General features: G+C 44.7%; 7 protein-coding genes across 10 annotated transcripts; 4 read left to right on the plus strand and 3 right to left on the minus strand.

Moving 5' to 3' along the window:
- Positions 1-23: 23 nt before the first annotated feature.
- LOC6619924 (AH receptor-interacting protein) lies at positions 24-2,013 on the plus strand. Its single transcript, XM_002044100.2, has 3 exons — positions 24-189; positions 344-520; positions 602-2,013. Exons 1-3 carry the CDS (start codon positions 97-99, stop codon positions 1,292-1,294), a joined length of 963 nt encoding a protein of 320 aa, XP_002044136.1. The 5' UTR covers positions 24-96; the 3' UTR covers positions 1,295-2,013.
- Positions 2,014-2,205: 192 nt separating this feature from the next.
- Positions 2,206-3,600, minus strand: LOC6619925 (BLOC-1-related complex subunit 5). The gene has a single exon (XM_002044101.2). The coding sequence runs from the start codon at positions 3,389-3,391 to the stop codon at positions 2,342-2,344; it is 1,050 nt and encodes a 349-aa protein (XP_002044137.1). The 5' UTR covers positions 3,392-3,600; the 3' UTR covers positions 2,206-2,341.
- A 581-nt stretch (positions 3,601-4,181) lies between these two features.
- LOC6619926 (pyridoxal phosphate phosphatase) lies at positions 4,182-6,114 on the plus strand. Its single transcript, XM_002044102.2, has 3 exons — positions 4,182-4,351; positions 4,722-5,105; positions 5,264-6,114. Exons 1-3 carry the CDS (start codon positions 4,349-4,351, stop codon positions 5,801-5,803), a joined length of 927 nt encoding a protein of 308 aa, XP_002044138.1. The 5' UTR covers positions 4,182-4,348; the 3' UTR covers positions 5,804-6,114.
- A 99-nt stretch (positions 6,115-6,213) lies between these two features.
- On the minus strand, positions 6,214-8,423 carry LOC6619928 (4-nitrophenylphosphatase). The gene is made up of 6 exons (XM_032724297.1): positions 7,693-8,423; positions 7,475-7,556; positions 7,247-7,413; positions 7,061-7,195; positions 6,797-7,004; positions 6,214-6,733 (listed from the first exon to the last, which is right to left on the minus strand). Exons 1-6 carry the CDS (start codon positions 7,699-7,701, stop codon positions 6,390-6,392), a joined length of 945 nt encoding a protein of 314 aa, XP_032580188.1. The 5' UTR covers positions 7,702-8,423; the 3' UTR covers positions 6,214-6,389.
- Positions 8,424-8,528: 105 nt separating this feature from the next.
- Positions 8,529-17,885, minus strand: LOC6620974 (anoctamin-6). Of its 4 annotated transcripts, XM_032724293.1 has the most exons (10): positions 17,672-17,885; positions 15,554-15,798; positions 14,011-14,525; positions 12,120-12,692; positions 12,001-12,056; positions 11,167-11,737; positions 10,482-11,103; positions 10,214-10,419; positions 9,860-10,141; positions 9,553-9,798 (listed from the first exon to the last, which is right to left on the minus strand). In XM_032724293.1, exons 2-10 carry the CDS (start codon positions 15,564-15,566, stop codon positions 9,553-9,555), a joined length of 3,084 nt encoding a protein of 1,027 aa, XP_032580184.1. In that variant the 5' UTR covers positions 15,567-15,798; positions 17,672-17,885. The 4 variants fall into 4 exon arrangements, with proteins under 4 accessions (XP_032580185.1, XP_032580184.1, XP_032580186.1 ...); XM_032724294.1 differs by lacking the exon at positions 17,672-17,885 and having other exon boundaries at positions 8,529-9,798; positions 15,554-15,566; XM_032724295.1 differs by lacking the exon at positions 15,554-15,798.
- Positions 17,886-17,986: 101 nt separating this feature from the next.
- LOC116801958 (glycine-rich selenoprotein) lies at positions 17,987-18,969 on the plus strand. Its single transcript, XM_032724299.1, has 3 exons — positions 17,987-18,145; positions 18,213-18,297; positions 18,360-18,969. Exons 1-3 carry the CDS (start codon positions 18,127-18,129, stop codon positions 18,580-18,582), a joined length of 327 nt encoding a protein of 108 aa, XP_032580190.1. The 5' UTR covers positions 17,987-18,126; the 3' UTR covers positions 18,583-18,969.
- Positions 18,970-19,079: 110 nt separating this feature from the next.
- LOC6621303 (glycine-rich selenoprotein) lies at positions 19,080-19,924 on the plus strand. The gene is made up of 3 exons (XM_002045441.2): positions 19,080-19,237; positions 19,295-19,379; positions 19,439-19,924. The coding sequence occupies exons 1-3, from the start codon at positions 19,219-19,221 to the stop codon at positions 19,683-19,685; spliced, it is 351 nt and encodes a 116-aa protein (XP_002045477.1). The 5' UTR covers positions 19,080-19,218; the 3' UTR covers positions 19,686-19,924.
- Positions 19,925-22,548: the final 2,624 nt, after the last annotated feature.

Consider the following 22,548-nt stretch of genomic DNA (forward strand, 5'->3'; position numbering starts at 1 on the left):
TATCGAGAACCGATAGGCTTCGATAGGTTCGGACAAAAAACGTCTGGTATCGAAAGGAAATTGTGTTTATTCCAAATAAAACCGATTCCAGCGGAGATGCAGTCGCGCAGCAAGTCCGATATAAAGCCCATACAAAAGGAGATCCTCAATCCGGGAAACGCCTACATAGAGCTAACCCCGGGCACCAGGGTGAGTTACCAAAATCGCTTGGCAGTTTGGCAGGCTTAGTTCCATCGGCGACAGCTGCAGCAGGAGCAGAACAGTGGGAAAATGGGCCAAGGCCACAGTCAGTGGGTGGTGCAACCAACACATCCTCACGCCTCATGATATTGCCCTTTTCCAGGTGAAGTTCCACTTTCAAACGCGGAGGGCCGGCGACAGTCGCATCATCGATGATAGCCGCAAGATGGAGAAGCCCATGGAGCTGGTCCTGGGGAAGAAGTTTAAGCTAGAGGTCTGGGAGCTGATTGTGCAGCAGATGTCCCTTAACGAAGTGGCCAAGTTCACGGTGCATAAGTCTGTAAGGGAATGTTATGTACACAGAGTCTGGACAACCTGATACTCACTGACCTAATTATTCTCCGAAATCTCGCACCTGCAGCTCTGCGCTCAATATCCTTTTATATCCAAGACCCTGCGGGACATTGGCAAGAAACCGGAGGAGCGACGTCACTGCTGCGGAATGACATTGCAGAACGAGGGCATTGGGTACACCGACCTGGATGAGCTGCTGCAAAATCCTGCCGAGCTGGAGTTCATCATTGAACTGTTCTCCATTGAGCTGCCCGAGCAGTACGAAAAGGAGCGCTGGCAGATGTCCGACGACGAGAAGATGCTGGCCACCAGTACGCTGCGCGAACGGGGCAACAACTTCTATAAGGCCAGTCGGTTCACAGAAGCGGAGACCTGCTATCGCGAGGCCGTCGGCATTGTGGAGCAGCTGATGCTGAAGGAGAAGCCGCACGACGAGGAGTGGCAGGAGCTGGCGGCCATCAAGACACCGCTGTTGTTGAACTACGCGCAATGTCGGTTGATCGCCGGCGACTTCTACGCTGTGATTGAGCACTGCAACGAGGTGCTCACCCTGGATCCGCGCAATGTCAAGGCACTTTTTCGTCGGGCCAAGGCCCATGCGGGTGCCTGGAATCCAGCACAGGCACGTCGCGACTTCCTCGACGCTTTGGCCTTGGACGCCAGCCTTAAGTCGACCGTGTCTAAGGAGCTCAAGTCCATCGAGGATCAGCAGCAGGCCCGTAACGTCCAGGATCGCATTCACATGCAGAAGCTCTTCTAGAACATAAGTTGCGTCAACGTGCTGCTCATGCTGCTTGTCTATTGGAGCAGCTACCTGCAGCGCTAGCAGTACTTGTCACTACCTTCTTTCCTTTCGCTGGCCGTCAGCTTCGCTCATGGTCTCGTGCTGCTCTGCTCGATGGCGAACCTATTCCTCTGCTGCTGGACCCTCAAGAAGCTGCTGCGAGCACTGCAGGGGCTCAGCTGGTGATCTTGCGACCACATAACACAATCAACCACCTCGGTACCATACCACCTCATTTTGTGAGATCTGCATTTCGGGGCACTATATGCCCATACTCATCCTCCGCCTCGATTCATATTCAACGGTGAAGGCTAAAGGGTCTAAATATAATGTAAATTTACCATCCAGATGCTTGTGTGGAATTGTAATCGTGTGTATATGGAATGCAAAATGTTGTTTGCGTAGCGTTACCAAAAATAGTAATCAAATGTTTCACATTTGTTGTCCATAGTCGTATATGTATGTTTGTATTGTATTGTATATCCCTATATATGCGATATTTACTCGTAGCTAGAATCTACTCTAAATCTAGACAAATTGTGTAAGATGTAATAAATGTGCTTTTGACCGCTGTCTAATTGTTAATTGTAGTTGGAGACTTTATTGTTTGTATATATGCGGCGAGCGTACGTAATAATATGCATTTGCATAAGAGAATACACTGTATAAAATAAATATCCGAACCTTTAAATGGACAAATAACGTCGTAATCAATTTGTTTTCGCCCTTTATATGAGTTTTAAATGATTATATTGTGGTGAGATATCTATTGTGGTTGGCTGAACGAAATATAATTATCGCATTTGCTAAGCTAGACTCACTAATGATAAAGAATTTTTTCCTGATTATATCGTAACTATTCGCAGTTTGGGAAATAAAATATCAAATTGAGTTTAATATTAGGTTTGATTTACTAATTAAAAATCACGATTAAGCGGCATCGTTAACGAGTAATATACACAATAAATACACGATTATTATGAGCTAGGAAAATCTTTGGAGACCAATAAGTGTGTGGGGATCCTACAGCCGCCACAGGCGACTGCTGTTGCCTCCGATGGCGCCCTCAGCCTCGCCGCGCAGCTTGTTGTCGTCGGTGCGCCAGACGAAGGGCTCCAGGCGGTCCTCGTCGTCCAGGAAGTTATTGATCGCCTCCAGACTGGCTATGTTCTCGTGCAGCAGCGAGTTGCATCTGCTCAGCTGATGCGATATGCTCCGAATCTTGGCGAATTGCTCGGCGTACGAGGCGTACGTTTTCTGCATGTCCACGAATCCGGCAAAGAGGGTGGTGATTGAGTTGCTCACCACCTTGGTGCGTTCCACGAGGTGATTCTGTTCGCTGGCCACATAGCTGGCGCACAGATTCAGGTGTGTTTGCATGCGGGTACATATGTTGACCAAATGCTGCGAGTTTAGCCGCTCAAGAATCTCCGCATCTCGTGTATTGGTCGCTGATGTGATGGACTCACGGAGCACGGGCAAAAACTGCGGTATATTGCGCAATCGTGCCAAGTCCATGTCCACATCCTCGCCAGCATCGCTGGCACCGGGACGCACAATCACTATATTATGACTGGAGGCCGTGGACTGCGGTCGCTTCGGTTTCACGGCGCTGGTGAGTCCACTCGGATGTGACTTCCTGGCCGCCGCACGGCTGGCGCTGCTCTGCTGCAGGATGTGAGCCGGCTTGCTGCGTATCTTGGGCGAATCGCCGATCGGCCGATCTGTATAGGACACATATGGCAGGTCGGAGCAGACGCTAAGCGGCGGCGAAGGCGGTCTGCTCAGTTCGGAGCCGCCGGGCGAAGCGGCCTCGGCGATGATCTGCTTGCTAGCTATCACAATGCTAGCTGGGCCCACTCCAGTTCCCGGGCCCTCCACTGTTCCGCCTACTCCTCCTGTCGTCTGCTGGCGATGACCAACTCCGCGTCGTTTGTTGGCCGCCGCCGTGGCCGCTAGCATCATGGAGCTTCCATCGCCGAGGGATCCAGTGCCCGCTCCTGGTAGCTGGCGTCCGTCGAAGATCTCGTGGCCATCGGCCTCAGCCCGCTGCTGCGAATGCTCGGCGCCCATTTATCGATCCGATGCCTGGCAATTTCGACTCTAAGTACCGCGTACTCCTGGCCCGAAGTATGTGGTTAGCTGGCGCTGTCACTGCTGCTGTCCTGGGCACACCTGCTGCTTCATTTCCAGTGGCCCAAGCCTGCGGATTTACACCTGAAAACAAATCGATGCCAAAGCCTCAAAACGAATCGCAACAAAGTCTCATTAAGGTCCTAAAAATTTCCCAGCTGCCCAGCTGGAATGCGCTAGTGCGTTTTTCGGTATTAAAGTACAGATAACGAGCTATTTCCACTGCACGCATGATGTCAGCTTTCAAATAGAGGGGTTTCCATTTTCATTAAAACTAGGCTTTTCTTAAAAATATCAATATAAAAAAAGTTAAGCTATAATAAATAAGCTATAAAACTATAAACTATAAACCAATGATATTGAAATTATTAAAATATGTTTAAGTTAAATAGTTGCATATTGAGAGCTTTGAGTAAAGTATTTTAAATACAGAAATATTAATTCTTTAGTTTTAAGATCTAGGACATGGAGTTTAAATTTGAAGCTATAGCTTATAACTTTCAATTCCTGTCATTTCCTAGACTTTTAAGGTATCTGTTGATATTTTTAAATATAAATACTATAACTTTTGTTTGTAAGCTCTTATACTTTCGTTGTCTCTTGTTTTGAGATCGTGCTCCATTGGGGACTGTATAAGTAGGGGGATGTCGTTGAGGTTCAGATAAGACCAGGCGATAAGTGGAAAGCCCTCTCTTCCATTGCTTCCGTATAAGTTCGCCAGTGTTTTACCATAGTGGCCGTCGTCGTTCTGCCGTTTGAGGTGCTAATTCTCAGCATCGGATATAGATTCGGTTTTGGTTTTGGTTTCGATTTCAGCTCGATCAATATTCAGCAAAGTCAGTTGGCTGACGACCGTGATCGCAATAGCAACACTTTCACCCACCAGAACGGATTGCAATGGTGAGCAGGGAACGGGGCTTTGTTGGAATAATCTTATCGAGGTGCACCATCGATCCCCACCTAAGTGTTTTTCAAGTCTACGCATATACTATTATTATTACTTTCCATATTTTAGACTAAACTTTAACTAATGTTGGTCTAGATCACGGATGCTAAAAGATGTTTTGTCACTAAGAATGGAATTTTTCTTTTATTGCTAGGAGATAAGAGCTATAGATAAATTAAATTTTGTGTACCAAGCGCCGAATTCGTTTTTTTCAAAAAATTCCATTACTATTCTTTTTTACTAGTTTTGAGTTTAATTATTATTTAGTTTTAAACCGTTCCCTGCTCCTTTTAATCTTTACTGGATTTTTAATTGTCACCTTAGGCCAAACCACAGCACATTTTGCAGCTGAGCGAGGAGCAGCGGAGCAACTTCGTCGACTCCTTCGACCGGGTGATCAGCGACATCGATGGCGTCCTGTGGACCTTGGAGCACAGCGTGCCGCGTGCCGCCGACGGATACGCCGCTCTCGAGCGGATGGGTAAGCAGCTGACCTTTCTGACCAACAACAGCGTTCGCACGTCGGCGCAGTGCGTCAAACTCTTCGACAAGATCGGGATGCAGGTGCGCCCGGAGCAGATTTGGCATCCGGCCCAGTCCATCGTTAGCTATCTGCAGAACATTAAGTTCGATGGGCTCATCTACATCATCGCCAGCCAGTCGTTCAAGACGGTGTTGCGCGAGGCGGGATTCCAGCTCCTGGACGGGGTGAGTGGTAACTAAGATGGGTGGAAAGTGATGCTGGTTTTCAGTGCAGCTGAGCCACTTGCCAAAGATTAGAATCCTTGCATCGTATAGTTTCACATGTAGTTTGAACTTGAACAATCCATTAACCTATCTATATTATATACCAACTCTGCCTGTAGCCCAACGAGTTCATCGAGGAGAGCTATGCCAGCCTGGCCGAGCACATCTTTGGCAGGGAGCCGGTGCGCGCCGTCGTCATCGACGTGGACTTCAACCTGACATCCCCGAAGATTCTGCGCGCTCACCTGTACCTGCGCCATCCGGAGTGCATGCTCATCGAAGGCGCCACCGATCGCCTGCTGCCGGTGGCCAAGGGAGTGAGCATCATAGGTCCGGGAGCCTTCGCCTCCATCCTGGTGGAGTTCAGTGGCAAGAAGCCGATTACGTTGGGCAAACCTGGTCGCGAGTTGGGTGATCTGCTTGTCGAGCACTACCAAATCGTTCAGCCCAGTCGAGTGCTCATGATCGGAGATATGTTGGCCCAGGACGTGAGCTTTGGACGCCAGTGCGGCTTCCAAACGCTGCTCGTGCTTAGCGGCGGATGCAGCAGGGAGCAGCTCCTGGCCGAGACGGATCCGCAGCGCATTCCGGACTACTATGCGGACAGCGTCGCCGATGTGGCTCAGATGCTAGGCGAGGCGCCCAAGTCGCGTGTCTAGACGGCGTCCGGCGGAGGAGATCGAAAAGCGATATATCCATTGGCTATAGCTGTAGTTATGGGTACCTGGGTAGCTGAAATAGTGTCGTATTCCTAACAAGAAACAAACAGAGTTGACGAACTTGGGAGTTCCAGGCAAACAAAACCACTGCAACCATTTGGTCGTAAAAGATCCATAGATGTGCAGTGCATATAAACAAATAAATAGAAATATATATAGTCTGGCTGAAGCAGCACTATATTTTATTAACTGATACGGGATACCCCGCAATTCACAGAGTTCATATATTAAAGGTTGTGAACAAATAAAAAGTTAGTTTTATTTAGAAATTTCGACAAAACATAGATTTAATGGTATTTATATCAGATTAAAAAAAAAAAAAACAAAAAAGACATGCAAGTTAATTGAAACTTTTGCACTTATAATAGTATATAGTGTCTAGATTATAGGGTATTCCCCACTTCCGAAGTCGAGGAACACATTGTGCAGTGAGTAATTGGAGTCACTTTGGGTTTCCGCCTATTACCAACAAACAAACTTGATTAAAAAGCCGCAGATAAGTTTGACAAACACTTGAACACTATCATCACATCGAATGCGCCGAGTCAGAGTTACTCGATGCCGGATTATTGGTTGCTATCTGGCCCAGGCAATCGGCCAGATAGTCGGGCATCTGGGCATGGTCAATCGGCAGGCGCTGGACATCCTCCAGCTTTGTGCCGCCGGTGAGGACGAGGAGTGTCTGGTAGCCACTGGCGCGGGCGAATCCAATGTCGCTGGCCAGACTATCGCCCACGAAGAGCACGCGGCTGGGCGGGATTTCCCGATGGCGTTCCAGCAGAAGCTTGCGCAGATCCTCGCCCGGCTTGCCCAAGGTTATGGGCCGACGGCCAACGGCCTGGGTCACCACATCGATAAAGGCTCCAGGTCCTGTTTTGGATTGGAAACAAAGGGAAAAACTATGACATGGATTTTCCGAAAGACCATGCTTACCTATAATTTCACCCTTGCCAAATGGAATCAAAGCATCGGCAGCTCCGGCGAGGAAGAGGCACTGGGGATTTTGGAGCTGGAAATGGGCACGCATCAACTTGGCCGCCGACAGGTTGAAGTCAACGTCGATGATGACCGCATCCACCGATTCGCCCGAGAAGATGGCCTCGTGCAGATCCTTCAGACTCGTGATGATTCCCGAACCACTCTATTGAAATTCCATCTAGAGATTGGATTGCCTTCACCCAGATCTCTAGTACCTACCTCTTGGGCCAAACGAAATCCGGCATTTACGAGGACTTCCTTGAATGGCGACGTGGCCAGGCAGTAGATGAGTCCCTCGAAGTTAATGGACCTCAAGTGATCGCAGATGGTTTGGGCAGGATGAACGATTTGATGCTGGTGAGGAAGAGATAATAGTTTATGTAGTTCCCAATCATTGCTGCTCACCTCATGAATCGTTAGATGGCCCTGTTTCTCAAACTTCTCGATGTGCTCCTTCACCGAACTGATGCTGTTGTTGGTCACGAAGGTCACATCCTTGCCAAGATGGGTCAAATGGGCCAATGCCTCGGCGGAACCGGGTATGAAATCCCTCAGTGGATACCAAACCACACCTGGAGGAACAAGACCCACTCATGACCATATATTGTGTAGGTACAAATGAAACAAACTTGCCATCGCAATCGCACAAAACCAAATCGAATGAGTCAAAGAACTCATCGCGTTCCTTTTCAGTCATATTCTTTAGATACTTAACCTACGGAAATAGATATTTTTAAACAATTGAAAGCTTATCCCTTTAGATCTGATAAATTGAAAATCAGGCAGCTGAATCGGCTTATTCAACCAGATAATGATTCTCTTATTTATTATTTCCATTCTACCCTACACACCGAGCTCATTCCGATCGAGTGATAGAAACTACGACACAAATCCGGATTTAGAGAGATTTTAGCACGGTATTCCAATTCCAATTCCAATTTCGATCCAGATTCGGATTCCGATTCCTCGCAGCGCAAAGTTCCAGTCCAGTGATGCGACTCAATCGAAGTGCCAGAGACATATGTGTAACCAAGTCCAGCGAGACGAGCTCGCCAATCGGGAAGACCCAGCCCGAAGAGAACTGCCTGGTCGTGGAACGAGGAACGATTGCATTACACATTTCAAATTGCATTAGACCAGCAGCAGGCAGCCCAGCGTGTGCAGATTGTGGCGAGGTAAGTGGCACACACTGCGGGCAAATAGTAGATCAAAATATATATATGATATTTTCAAAAATCTTAGTACAAACTAAGAAAATTGAAAATATAGCAGAGATCTATGTAGATCTATAAGTCTGCGTCACTCGCTAAGATCGCACGACCACCGCAGATTTGCATAGTATAGTAGTAATTGTGGCTGCAGGTGCGCTTCGTCACTACGCAGTTTGTGTGCGTGTGTTTTCCCAGTGTAGTTACACCTCAATCGCTCATAATCCGTGGACTGCTCGACTGGGAACTAGGTGGTGGCAAGGGGCAGTAAGTGGTGTCTCTGTCAATTGAATGTTGTCCAGCCAAGTCGCTGGGTGGCGTTCCAATTGATTTGCTTTCATCGCCTCTCAATTTAGCAATTTGGATGCTACCTTATCCCATGCATCCGGTTTACTTATCTACGAAAATATACTTGTATTTGCATATGCATCATATACAAACCCATCATATACTACATATGGATAAATACAGGGCGATGATCACCGTTCACATTAATGGAGTTAAACCCATTTGATTTATTTGTTATTTTTCATATTTTCTTTTTTATCCCGGGCACACAACACAATTTGTTTTGTTTCTGGCTTAATCTCTATCGTAATCGTAGCTGTTATGATTAGTTTTAGTTCGTATCGTATAAATATGTTTATCAAAACAACAATTCACTATAGGTGTTACGCACTGGTAAGTAGCATTTAGAGTTCTACAAAATATTGCGAAATGTGCAATGCTCTCGCTTCTCGCTTGGCCAATAATCAATAATAAAAACGATGGATTTGTGGGGGGTTTAGGAGCAGGTGGATGAAACGCACATACATATGTCTGAGTTCGCTTCTCGGTTTGTGGGCAACATTGCAAGGTACATTGGATTGTTTCTTAGTGTCTGGATGGATGGGCTGCCAGCTGCTCATTCAGCTCGCACCCACTTGTGGTGTATATAATTCGTGATCGTTTTGCTCATGATCGATCCAACATGGCCACCAGGAGTTGCCCCCTTTCCAAATCATAAATACCCCTCGTTAATGCACTTCGGACGTGTGGTGTGGTTTGGTAGTGTAGTGTGGTGTGGTGTGGTGTATATAATTTAAAAATATTCAAATACATATACCTAGAATTGCAGTACATCTCTGTGTGCTGCTAAAGCGACTTGGCCTTACTGTTGATCCAACCGGGTGATGGATGATTCGGGTTACTCATTGTACAAAATACAATGATCCGTTTGGGAAATCAACTAACAATATAAAATCCTATTCGTGTATGTATATAAAAATGCAATTGCTTGACTCGGGGCTCCGATGCCCCATATTCGTTGAGCATTTCCAATGCAAACACAGTACAAAAATCATCGTAAGTACGAAGCACTGCATCCATGCGATCCCTATAGATCGACAATCCCTAGATATTCGCGTGTCGGTATATACAAAAGTCTAGCTAACTACGTGTTTCTGGGGGTGGGCGGAAACCAAGGAATGATCTGACGAACATGCAGCTTCCATTCGCCGCTTCCTACACGAACGAGGTGGCTTCGTCGCGACTCCGGATCACCGTTTCGTTGTTCCGCTGACGCAGTTCACCTTCCGACTTCTGTTGCCCATTGAGTTCCGTCTGCACCAGTTTCATGGCGTGCTGTTTCTCGTACTCGATAATGTGCTCCCGCAGCAGGAAGTTCTCGCGCTTGATGCGCTTCAGCAGGCGACCAGAGACATCCGGCACGGCCCAGCGCAGGATGCCCTGCAGCATGGTGATAATGTTCTGTGGCGACACGATCAAGGTTAGCTGGAAATTTTATGTGATTTGCACTGATCATTCTCACCTGGTAGATGACGATGAAGGCCAGCCGACCCGTCAGTATCTTCCAATATATCATGGGGCGTTTATAGGGATGCGGATCTTCCGGCGAGTTTCGGAACTCCGTGTAGCGACACACCGTCTCGTTCACATGCTGACTGCCACCGAGCAGTGGCTGCACCTGAAAGTCCTTGGTGTTGAACACGGCCAGCGTGAAGTTCAGATAGTTGTTCAGCTCGGGATCACCCATGGAGGCGGCATACACTATTTTTGGTATGAGGTTCGTGCTAAATGCGATTATCATTGCCTGCAAAGAGGATAAGGATTTGGATGACGAATTGTAAAGCAATTGGGGCAGACATATCTTCCACAGACTCACACTCGAGGCCACGGCAATCCGCGTGACGACGGTCATGATGCTGTGCCAAACGCCAATGTCGCGCGCTCGCATTCCCACTGGCCGTCGCAGGAAGCGGAGCATCTTTATGGCGTCCAGGCGCACCTCAATCACATTGTTCAGCAGGGCCAGCAGCGGCGCCAATGGAAACGCAAGACTAAACAGTGTGATGAAGCCGAATTGCACAACTGCGCAGGAAATTTTTTAATAAATAATAGAGAACTTCGAGCTAAGTTAGAGAAATTCGTACCCATTTCGAGGTATTCCACGTAGAGCGAGTTGTTCTCGGCAGGCAGTAGATTGTAGTCCTCGGTGAACTGGTTGTAGGGCACCAGACGCTGGTCCTGGTGGCTCTTGTACCAGCCGTGGCGGTAGCTCAGCTCCTTGAAGGTGCGCATCAAATAGGGGATTAGCATCTCCACGATGGCATTGACCGCCTGCTTGCCGGCCATAATGATTACCAACTGCATGCAGAGCTCCATAAGGCAGCCGCCAGGATTGCACTCCTCCTGGCGAAAGCCCAGCACGCGATTGTACTTCGCCGGATAGCCGACGAATTTGCCCTTGAGGAAGGCGATGTAGAAGAGCGAGGAGTAGTAATTGACGAACTGGAACACATAGTTTTTGATAGTTAGGCTCTCATCGTACTCCGTCTGGGTGCGACAGTACTCGTAGTTGGTTAGCTTCACAGCCAAACTCGAGTAGACCATGTCCAGCAGCGAGATCACTATGAGGTCAATGATGCCCGCCGTCATGGGCAATATCATAACCTTAAAGGTCATGGAATTCTCGCTGCCCAAAATGCTGTGCGATGCTCGCTGTGCCATTCTATAGATGATTATGCCCGCTATGGCAATGACTGATATGCAAATCTGTAAGAGAATAAATATTATAATGCGTCTCCAATGGCACCAGATCCGTCGAGGTATACTCACAAACAAGACCATAATGCTATAGCTGGTGAAGTTTGGCAGGAACTTGAAACTCCAGAAGGGTACATCCGGATCCAAGATGGTCCGCTTGCCAGCCTGGTCCTGCTCATATGCTTTTCCGGCCAGTCTCTTGGTGCGCGATATTCTGGCCAAGTATTGCGGACGCGGGTGCTCCACGTGGTGGGTAAAGCCAGTCAGTCCCCAGCGGTGCACCAGGCCCGCCGAGTAGCGTTTCCAGAACTCCAGATAAACCACTGCCCAAATGGCCATCGAAAAGGCAAACACCACTGTCATATTGTTGTCTATCAGATAGTTGAACTTGGAGGAGGTACACGTCTCGTTCAGTCGCCAATAATCGCAGCTGCGGTCGCACTGTGGACACATGATCGTTCCATTGTCGTCGCAAATGTCCCGGCTAATCGGATCGCTATTCCACGTGATGAAGCCGTACAGGAAGCAGAGCACGCCGAATACGCTAATGGGTATTAGCATTTGCGTGTAGAATCCCAGCCAGGCAAAGTAGAGTGCCACCTTTGCTCCAAAGTAGTCTTTGATTTGGTCCAGTGGTTGCAGGCTGCAATAAAGTGGTTGTAATGTTTCCATTAGTTGGTTTCCTCAAGTGCTAATCTTATGATATAATAATTTTTTCCGCTTCTATAGCTCCATAGATCTACCAGGAATGCTACATTCGTTCAAGTTATAAGATCTTCTAACATAACACCTGCTTCAGCGGAATTAGATTGTATGTCTGATCGAGCTTGCTTCTGAGAGATCAGATTTCGCTCCTCGAGCGGGCTTTCCAAGAAATCCAACTATTGTTTAAACAGATTTGCTTACTTCTTCCACTTGGATATGTTGGCCCACTCCTTTAGCAGCCGATCGCGATCGTCTTTCTGCAATAAAATATGTATACCTTATGAGTGGAAAATTTGAATTGAAATGGATCTAGAACCCACATCATGCAAGGTGTAGGCGCAGGTGTACACGCCATCCTGGACGAGCTTCTCGATGCCCAGATTGTCGGCCGTCTCCTCGCCCTCCACGAAACGCTGGCGCTGCAGAATGAAATTGATGATGGAGTAGCGGGTGCTGGCGTCAAGAAAGTTCGGGTGCTCTGTATCGTACAGCTCCAGGTAGTTGCGGGAAAACTCCAGATGGATGCGCGGTTCGCGTTCCGGAAACAGGGCTGTATTCAGTTGGACGGAGCTGAAGAGACTTTTGCACATGCGACTGAAGCAGGTCTTGAACTCGTGCGCCGATTCGGCGAAGATTTGATCCTGGCCGGGAATCGGCTTGAGCGGCACCTTGATCTTCAGTATTTCCGCATAGCGATACAGCACCTCCGCCGGCGCATGGATCTTGATGAAGTGGACGCGCTGCACCTTGTTGTGCTCCAGCTGTAAGCCCTCCCGCTGCAGATTCGCCTCAAAGATCTCGCACTTGCGCCGATGCTCCTCCAGCTGCGTCTCTCCGTTGTACGCCAGCACAAAGTCCACGCTCCGTTTGCCATCGTCGAAGCGTCTGTATGTCTGCAGAGATTCCGAGAGATCCGGAGAGGAGCACGTGATGAACAGCGGAAAGAGAGTAACGGAGATGGAGAGCATTAGTATAAATCAGTGTCACGGTGAGTCACTCGAGAGCGATCTTAAAAATATACATTTGCTTATCAACTGGACGGAAACAAAGCGTGTGGGTGCGTGTTTGCCTACTGGCCATTTCCCCCTGGTCACCCCACCCTATCACCGTGGCGGACTCCTCCCGCCGATCTCCCGAGCGCAATCCGCGCAGGAGGCAGCAGTTTAGCATGATGACAGCCCGGGCACCAAACCAAACCGAACCGAACCGAAACACAACCGTCGTGCTCGAGACACTACACGCAAATATTGGATTCTGGCCGCTCTGCAGGCTCTACTGGATGGCCCAGGTGTTTGCTGCAATTAGTAGCGCTGCTCCACAGTAACAAAACGCCCGACTTAGATACTAAATAACAGTATACAAAATTCGCATTAAGTGTTCATACCCAATCCCGCAAGCAAACTATAGGAAATAGAGAAATATAAACAAACAAAAAAGAGCGTGAAAGAAGGCGGCATATAATCTCAAACTACATATGTAAATGCTGCTAATGTAGCAGCGGGGCAATCGTATGTGTGACTGGTGTGGGTACAGTGGTCGCTCCTTAACGCGAAATCCTCTTCGATTCTCTACTATGAATATGAAAGTTACGGAGCCTCTATTCATTCTTCTATGTGTTGAGTGACACATAAAATCTGATAATGAGCTAAATTCAAAGATTCTATTTTTAGAAGATACTCTATAGACTTTTAAAAAATAAAGCTGAGTACTTGTTAGATTGGCATCTAAAAATATTATTAATATATTAAATAATGGGAATTGTTTCGAATTTCGCTAAGTAATCAAACAATAAGTTATAAAATAATGTTTAGACTATCGCTTTGTTTTGCATTTCCAAAGGGAACACTATGAAATTAGGTATGAATTTGAAAAGAGATATTCTAAGTACTATTGTTAAAAGTTCCTTCGGAGTGCGTAGGAACAACCACTGCACCACTGACCATCGAAACTCGTGTGTGAAAGCTGGGAAATGAGCGATCCGGCAGATGGGTGAATGTGACTGGCGAATGGCGAATGAGATGACTGACTGACTCCGGCGCATCCGCAACTGCAAGACAAACATGGAGGTGAGATCGATGGACGTGCGAGGGATAAGGACATCGGCGGCAGTGCAAAAGCGTGGCTTTCAACCGGAGCCATGTGCTTAATCGTTGTGGAACGTATTTGGTTTTGAAAGTTGATTTGGAATCGTATGCTACTGTCGTTGTTTACCCTTGATTTCCACTGGGAGTATGTTATTGGCAATTTCTTATCTTTATTAGAAATGTTGCTACTAGTTCTTAACAGACGTCTAGAGACCTCATCGTCACCACCTCCTTGTCCTCCATCTCCGGTCACACCGATCCCGGTGGGCAGGTGGTTTCGTCCGTTTTGCAGGGCAATCGTTTGGGCGGCAATAGCGGCATCCGTGTGATCACCACCACCGCCGCCGTTGAGGTGCTCTAGTGCTGTGGACTGGCGGTATCCTGGCTGCCAGGCCAGCGCCGCGTGCTCGGCCGCTGCTCCGCCGCCCAAACGCAACCTTCCTCCTCCGCCTCCTACTCCTCCCTCATCGCCCGCCAGATCGACCGCCGAGTGGTAGATGGTGTTGCGCGACTGCGAGATCGACTTGCGATGTGCCGCCGCAGCAGCCGCCGCCTCCGATTCCGCCAGCGATATGGTGTCGAAGTACAGACTCTCCCGCTCGTCCATTTCAGATTCGGGATAGTCGTAGTCGTGGGTGCGGACTGCAACGAAGTTTGAGATTAGTCGGAAGTACTGGAACTCGCATTACAAGTAGGTGAGATTCAGATGAGATGAGTTGAGTTAAGTTGAGCTGAGAGGTGAGGTGAGGTGGTGGTGCTGATGAGTTAGTTGTTACATTGCCACATTTCAATTACACAAAATAGTGCACAATTATATTTAATTTATAAGCGTATCTATCAAGAACAGTAACAACAATTTGGTTTTGCATTAAATATAGTATGAAATATGATCTCTTGATGTTCTTTTAGTTTAACAAATGATAGCTGATTGTTCTGATTTAGCGATTTAAAAGATCATTCTATAAAATTACTTTGAACTGGTAAAAAACGAAAGTGCTTGACCCAATCCCCTCTAGAACGAACATCCAATTGGGCATCATGACATAATAGCAACTTCATTAAATTATTAATTGAGATTAATCGAAATATCAGACCCGCTAATATTAATTACTGATAAGCCCCGAAAATCCCGATAGTGAGTCTGTGGCGATGATAATGGGGATGATGGAATTTGATGGCCTTTCAGGCGTACCCAATTTGGAAGCCAACTTATCGGGCTCCAGCTGTCGCTGATACCGCCGCCGCCTGACTCATTTAAATGCGGTCAATTACATAAGTGGCCCACAAGTGCGTTTCCATGTTTATGGCAGAGTGCGTGTGAGAACTTCGATGAATGAATGGATCGAGGGTTCACTGGATGGACGGATGGATACACAAATGGTTGGTGTGGCCACTGCTGCCGATGGTGATGATCAGTTTCCGGCGCCGGAAACCCCCAGCCCAGTTCTAATCCCAAACTAAAAACGGACAAACATAACCAAATCAAGCTCGAAACAAGAACTTAACAATGACAACGCTCCAAAGATCAATATTATGCGAACGAAATGAAACAAGTTGGACGATCCGACATATTCATTAAGTGTGTACATAAATAGCAGAACAACCAAACAAATTTGCATGACAACGGGTGCGATGTTGGGAATGGTGGTTTACTCAGTTAACTTATTTACCCGCCGAATACATGATTGGTGGCTGGGGAAGAGCAAGGTGAATGTCTTGACGACAGTTTGTGGGGGAAGTCGATCGATCGCTGATCCCTCCAGCGGTCTGTTACCAGCGATCCAGCTGATCCTGCTGAGCCTTCTGCTCCTTCTGATTCCTCGTCGCGAGCGACTCCCTCTTGAATCCTGAATCTTTCGGCACTTTCTCGGCGGCTGCGCAGCGGCACCGACTTCCACGCATTACGATACTCGGACTGCCGGCAGTGGAAGAAGAGCAATTGATGCAGGGAATAAGGTCGTGGCTCCACAGGACAAAAAAAAAAAAACGAAAAACTGGAAATTTCTAAGCAACAAATTGAAACCAAAAGCGAAAGCGAAACACTCGGAGAGATTCACCCGCGAATGATGTCAGAGGGAAAAATAAATGTTGAGCCAGTGGGAATGAAATGTGCGTACAACGCGAGTGTTTGGCGATTACTGAAAACAGAGTACGAAAAGAATAATAGAAGCAGAAATATACACAAATTCGGTTCGGGTTTGCCAGCCAGCCAGCCAGTCAGGCAGCTAACCAACCAACCTCACAAATCGCCGACACAATAAACTGATTGCCCAAATAGGCGTGCAGCTAGAAGTGACGTCGCACAGTGGCCGGAAATCGGTGGAAAATGAGTGCCATAAAGTCTATGCACCCCCAAGAATATAAAAATATGCCAGACTTCAGAAGCATCCAGAAAAATAGAAGAAATAACTTCTGTTCAATCAATTTTTCAGTTAAGGGATCTTGCAGTTCTACATACTTTAGTTTCAGTATTTCAAAAAATGGTCTTGTTTCACATGATATTTATATGAAATATTTAAGAAAATTAAGAATATTATAGCTGCACATCATATGTATATATATCCCACTGTAGTCATATGAACATTAATACAGAAAAAATCTCCATTTTCGTCGAATATTTCACGAGAGAACAACTTTTTTTTGCTCATCTTAAAAAGTAAATAAATCCGAACAGTCGATTGTGGTTTAGATTCAATTTCTCATGTGTTATGCTACTATTGTGCCATATATACACAGCTTTTAATGCGATGGTGAACATTTTTTTCTAATTTTCCACAATTTTATAACCAGAAAACTGATAATAGGTGATGCTTATTTTAATGCTAATTTATGGTTCTATAAAAGTTGAGTATTTAGAAAATGGGAACCCACTACATTTGTAATCTAACTACCGCAGTTGGTAAACATTTTTGTATTTTTCGAAAGAAATACATTTGTTTTAACATAATAGACTGCCATTGACTGCTTATAAAAAAAAAAAAAACATCGATTCTGATTGATGTCAAGTAGTTGACCCGTCTGGTTTGAATATGCTAACAACGACAGGATTTTTATATAAAATATATAAAAGTCGAGAAACGGGCAATTGTGATATAGATTTATGACTCTTCCTAGAGACAGCTCTTCCAACAAAATTCAACCTGATAATGATTCAAATACTAAGTGCAACCTACATTTGTTTTCGAATGTCAAAATCCAAGGGAGAAGCCAGAATCATTAACCTTGACGGAGTACAGACAATCCCTGGGTGGCAGACGCATGTTTGACGGGGGAGAACGGGTTAACATGTTGGCGGCAAAGGTAAAGGTCAAGTTGCTCCCGCAGATTGTTGACAAACCAAAGTGCGAACCGAATGCTCGTATAGAATTCTTTCTGTAGGAACGAAACCCGTTTTTGCATGTGTATAATGGAACACCCATAAATTAAAGGTGGGAGGAACTAGTCCAAGACACGCGAATCGGTTGAGAGAACATGGAAGCATGCCGGAGAAAGCTATATTCCCAAAAATTCTGAATACCGTATGACGATGGTGGTGATGATAATGATGATGATGGTGGTGATGGCCTTTCTGATGATGATGCACTACACCTTCGATTCTGTCTATGTGGACATTTCTATTTTTAGCAAACTGCAGTGGGCGAAAATAAACGGAAGGCCTGCCGCTGGTGGACCATTGAATACTATAGCTACGGAATATCGAGATTTTGGTTAGGAACAAGCTGTTAGTATAGCTGGCTATGCCCTGCCAACGTGATAATTCCAAACCCATTTATCTTTGTTGGTCTCACCTGGGTTTGTTGTCGTTGACTTTAGCTGGTGTTCACCGTAGTTAACATACCCACTGGCCCCCCAATTGAATGCCGCCTCCCGCGCACTCCACTCGATTTGCACAGCCGACAAGCAATTATTGTGCTTAAAGAGACCGCCAGCGAGGCTTGTTTTTAATAAATTTACTTAAACGCCACAACCGAAACGTCCGCGGCCAGTGTTGCCAGATGCATTACATTATCCAATCAGCTGTTGATTGGGTTATTCGTTTTGTGTTTACTAACACCAAATTATCTATCGATAGGTAGATGTTTATGGTGTACGATGCTAGTGACTTGACATTGCAGCTGGTCCATCCCTAGTAGTATTTTGAGATATTTGTTGAACCTAAAACATTCGTAAAAAACATATATCTCCGTTAAATAGTGCATTAAATCGAGGGTGGCTGGAGCTACCCGGAGGATAGCGAGGCGCCATGGTGTACATCGACCATAGTGAGTGCAATTGACTTGGGTACACCCTTGAATTTCCCTCACTTTTCGCATTGGCCTAATTCCACAGATGGGCGCGTGTGGGAGAAGCGTCCCTGGGACTGGCGACGGATTGTGGAGCTATTTGTCGGGATATGGTTTGCCATTAAGCAGCTGTGAGTCTACCACTAGACTGAACGTCGTTCAAAAAAACTAATGCTGTATGATTCCCCCACAGATTCCTCACATTCCTCGCTCCCTTTACGGGCAACGATAACCAGGCCAACCCTCGTCGCGGAAATGGATGGGGAGGCGGTGGAGGATGGGGCGGCGGCGGTGGAGGAGGTGGCGGCGGTGGAGGAGGAAGACCTGGATCAGGATCAGGAGGACTAAGACCAAACCGCCGGATCGGCCGCATTCAGCCGACTATGAGCTGTAATATGCCCGCTGGAGGCGGATGAGGATAGTAGCGACATCCGGTTCCCAAGACTCTTGGGAGGATGTCGCGCCGACAGAAGGCTGGTCATGTCTAGCAGCACCCTAAATGGCCCAGATATCACGGTTTATCCCGCCCACGTGGCACTTATGACGCAGTTGTCTTAAACTCGGACTCGAGCGGGCAATTGCTGAATACGATAGATCACTGATTCCTTGGCCGCTGCTTCATGGCCGTCGTCGGTTCCATTTATCAACTATTAGCTCCAATATATGGCTACAGGTTTTTTTCTATCGGTCTGCGGGTTTACATTCGTTAATTTACAATTGCAAGTTCGAAGTCACAGTACCCAAATAGGATAGTTATTCTGGTAAAATACATAAATAAATACCAACCATAACTTTTGCAAAAAGCTTTTTTTTAATGAATTCATAAAAAACTATATTCCAAAAGAATTTATATTAACATATGAGACTATCGAATGACATCAGCGTAGGCTATGCGATATTTGTTTCATCAGCTGCTTTGCTTGTCCATCTCTAAACACCACGTCAATTTCTTTTTCTACACAAACAGATCAAAATATTCAGGTTTGGCCCAGATTTGGAAATATTTGAAGGAAACGAAAGATATTGAACGCTATATTGCGTTTAGCTTTAAAATGGCGTACGTCGATCAATGTGAGTGCTAGTGAATGAGCATATGATCTCCAGAATGCTAAGCCCCTTGTTTTGCAGATGGTCGTCTGTGGGAGAAACGTCCTTGGGACTTGAAACGAGTTTTGGACATATTCGTGGGTATATGGTTCGCCGTCAAACAGTTGTGAGTGCTCAATGGGTGTTCCGAGTCTAGGATTCCTTAACCCATATCCCTCCTTTCAGGTTTGCATCGTTCCTGTCTCCATTCACTGGAAATGATAGCAACGGAGATAACTTCCGTCGAGGAAATGGATGGGGAAGTAGCAGCTGGGGTGGAGGGGGCGGTGGTGGTGGCGGTGGTGGTGGTGGCGGAGGTGGTGGCGGTGGCGGCGGAGGTGGATATCGCGGAGGCGGATTAAGGCCTAACCCACGAATTGGGCGCATTCCGCCCCCCTCCCAATCCTGCAGTGCCGGAGGATGCTGCGGCTAAGCCAATAGTTCATGCATTTTGGTCCCCGGAGCTGCTTAACCAAAATGCTCCAATAATTAATCCAACTCACCTCTGTGATGCGGCAATTGAAGTAGATAGGTTTTTGTTTTACGTTTATATTAAAGCTATGTTTTAGTCATAATGATTTTGATTAATTGGGAAAATTCAAAATATGCAATCATATATGTATGTACATTTTCATAAAAATATACTTTTTAAATTCCCTAACTTACAATGAATCGTACTTTTACATTCTTTTGACTTATATTTGCAACAATTTTCATAAAACTGTTAATAATTGCCATTTACAGCGAATCAAATATTTGGTTATTTGAAATGAAATCAAATTTCGAATTTATATTTATTGATTTTGGGAACAAGACAGAAAACCGGCTTTAAATTGAATATGATCACACCGCTAGAATAACTACCTGTACTCCTAATGAACAATACTAACCACCCCTTTCACTTTTAAACGGATTTTGTAAAATTAATTTTTGGCCAAATTTTCACATTTTTTTTAAGATTTTGTACCATTATCAAAATTTCCGAAAAATTGAAAAATCCCAGAATTCCCAAACTTGAATGCAATTCGATTGGGATTTAAACAACGAACTCAGCGAGGTATGACATTCCTTATTTGGGTCATTATTTTCAATGTTTTGATCAAAATACCGATTATTTTTTTCACAATAAATTTGGAAACTTATTTTTGGAAAAAACTCAATTTTCAATTTGCCTTTCTTGGCGATAACTAGACTAAAAATGGTCACACATCCAAAAGGATTACCATTTTATACTCCTTATAACCAATACTAACCACCCCTTTCACTTTTAAACGGATTTTGTAAAATTAATTTTTGGCCAAATTTTCGCATTTTTTGTAAGATTTTGTACCATCATCAAAATTTGCGAAAAATTTAAAAATCCCAGAATTCCCAAACTTGAATGCAATTCGATTGGGATTTAAACAACGAACTCAGCGAGGTATGACATTCCTTATTTGGGTCATTATTTTCAATGTTTTGATCAAAATACCGATTATTTTTTTCACAAAAAATCTGGAAACTTATTTTTGGCAAAAAACTCAATTTTCAATTTGCCTTTTTTGGCGATAACTTGACTAAAAATGGTCACACAGCAAAGAGGATTACCATTTTATACTCCTTATAACCAATACTAACCACCCCTTTCACTTTTAAACGGATTTTGTAAAATTAATTTTTGGCCAAATTTTCGCATTTTTTGTAAGATTTTGTACCATCATCAAAATTTGCGAAAAATTTAAAAATCCCAGAATTCCCAAACTTGAATGCAATTCGATTGGGATTTAAACAACGAACTCAGCGAGGTATGACATTCCTTATTTGGGTCATTATTTTCAATGTTTTGATCAAAATACCGATTATTTTTTTCACAAAAAATCTGGAAACTTATTTTTGGCAAAAAACTCAATTTTCAATTTGCCTTTTTTGGCGATAACTTGACTAAAAATGGTCACACAGCAAAGAGGATTACCGTTTTATACTCCTTATAACCAATACTAACCACCCCTTTCACTTTTAAACGGATTTTGTAAAATTAATTTTTGGCCAAATTTTCGCATTTTTTGTTAGGGGTACCATTTAAAAATCCCAGAATTCCCAAACTTGAATGCAATTCGATTGGGATTTAAACAACGAACTCAGCGAGGTATGACATTCCTTATTTGGGTCATTATTTTTAATGTTTTGATCAAAATACCGATTATTTTTTTCACAAAAAATCTGGAAACTTATTTTTGGCAAAAAACTCAATTTTCAATTTGCCTTTTTTGGCGATAACTTGACTAAAAATGGTCACACATCCAAAAGGATTACCATTTTATACTCCTTATAACCAATACTAACCACCCCTTTCACTTTTAAACGGATTTTGTAAAATTAATTTTTGGCCAAATTTTCGCATTATTTGTAAGGGGTACCATAATCAAAATTTGCGAAAAATTGAAAAATTCCACAATTCCCAAACTTGAATGCAATTCGATTGGGATTTAAACAACGAACTCAGCGAGGTATGACATTCCTTATTTGGGTCATTATTTTCAATGTTTCGATCAAAATACCGATTATTTTTTTCACAAAAAATCTGGAAACCTATTTTTGGCAAAAAACTCAATTTTCAATTTGCCTTTTTTGGCGATAACTTGACTAAAAATGGTCACACAGCAAAGAGGATTACCGTTTTATACTCCTTATAACCAATACTAACCACCCCTTTCACTTTTAAACGGATTTTGTAAAATTAATTTTTGGCCAAATTTTCGCATTTTTTGTAAGGGGTACCATCATCAAAATTTGCGAAAAATTTAAAAATCCCAGAATTCCCAAACTTGAATGCAATTCGATTGGGATTTAAACAACGAACTCAGAGAGGTATGCATTCCTTAATTGGGTCATTATTTTCAATGTTTTGATCAAAATACCGATTATTTTTTTCACAAAAAATCTGGAAACTTATTTTTGGCAAAAAAAATCAATTTTCAATTTGCCTTTTTTGGCGATAACTTGACTAAAAATGGTCACACAGCAAAAAGGATTACCATTTTATACTCCTTATAACCAATACTAACCACCCCTTTCACATTTAAACGGATTTTGTAAAATTAATTTTTGACCAAATTTTCGCATTTTTTGCATCATCAAAATTTGCGAAAAATTTAAAAATCCCAGAATTCCCAAACTTGAATGCAATTCGATTGGGATTTAAAGAACGAACTCAGCGAGGTATGACATTCCTTATTTTGGTCATTATTTTCAATGTTTTGATCAAAATACCGATTATTTTTTTCACAAAAATCTGGAAACCTATTTTTGGCAAAAAA

This window comes from Drosophila sechellia, chromosome X, assembly GCF_004382195.2.
Source record: "Drosophila sechellia strain sech25 chromosome X, ASM438219v1, whole genome shotgun sequence".
NCBI lineage: Eukaryota > Metazoa > Arthropoda > Insecta > Diptera > Drosophilidae > Drosophila > Drosophila sechellia.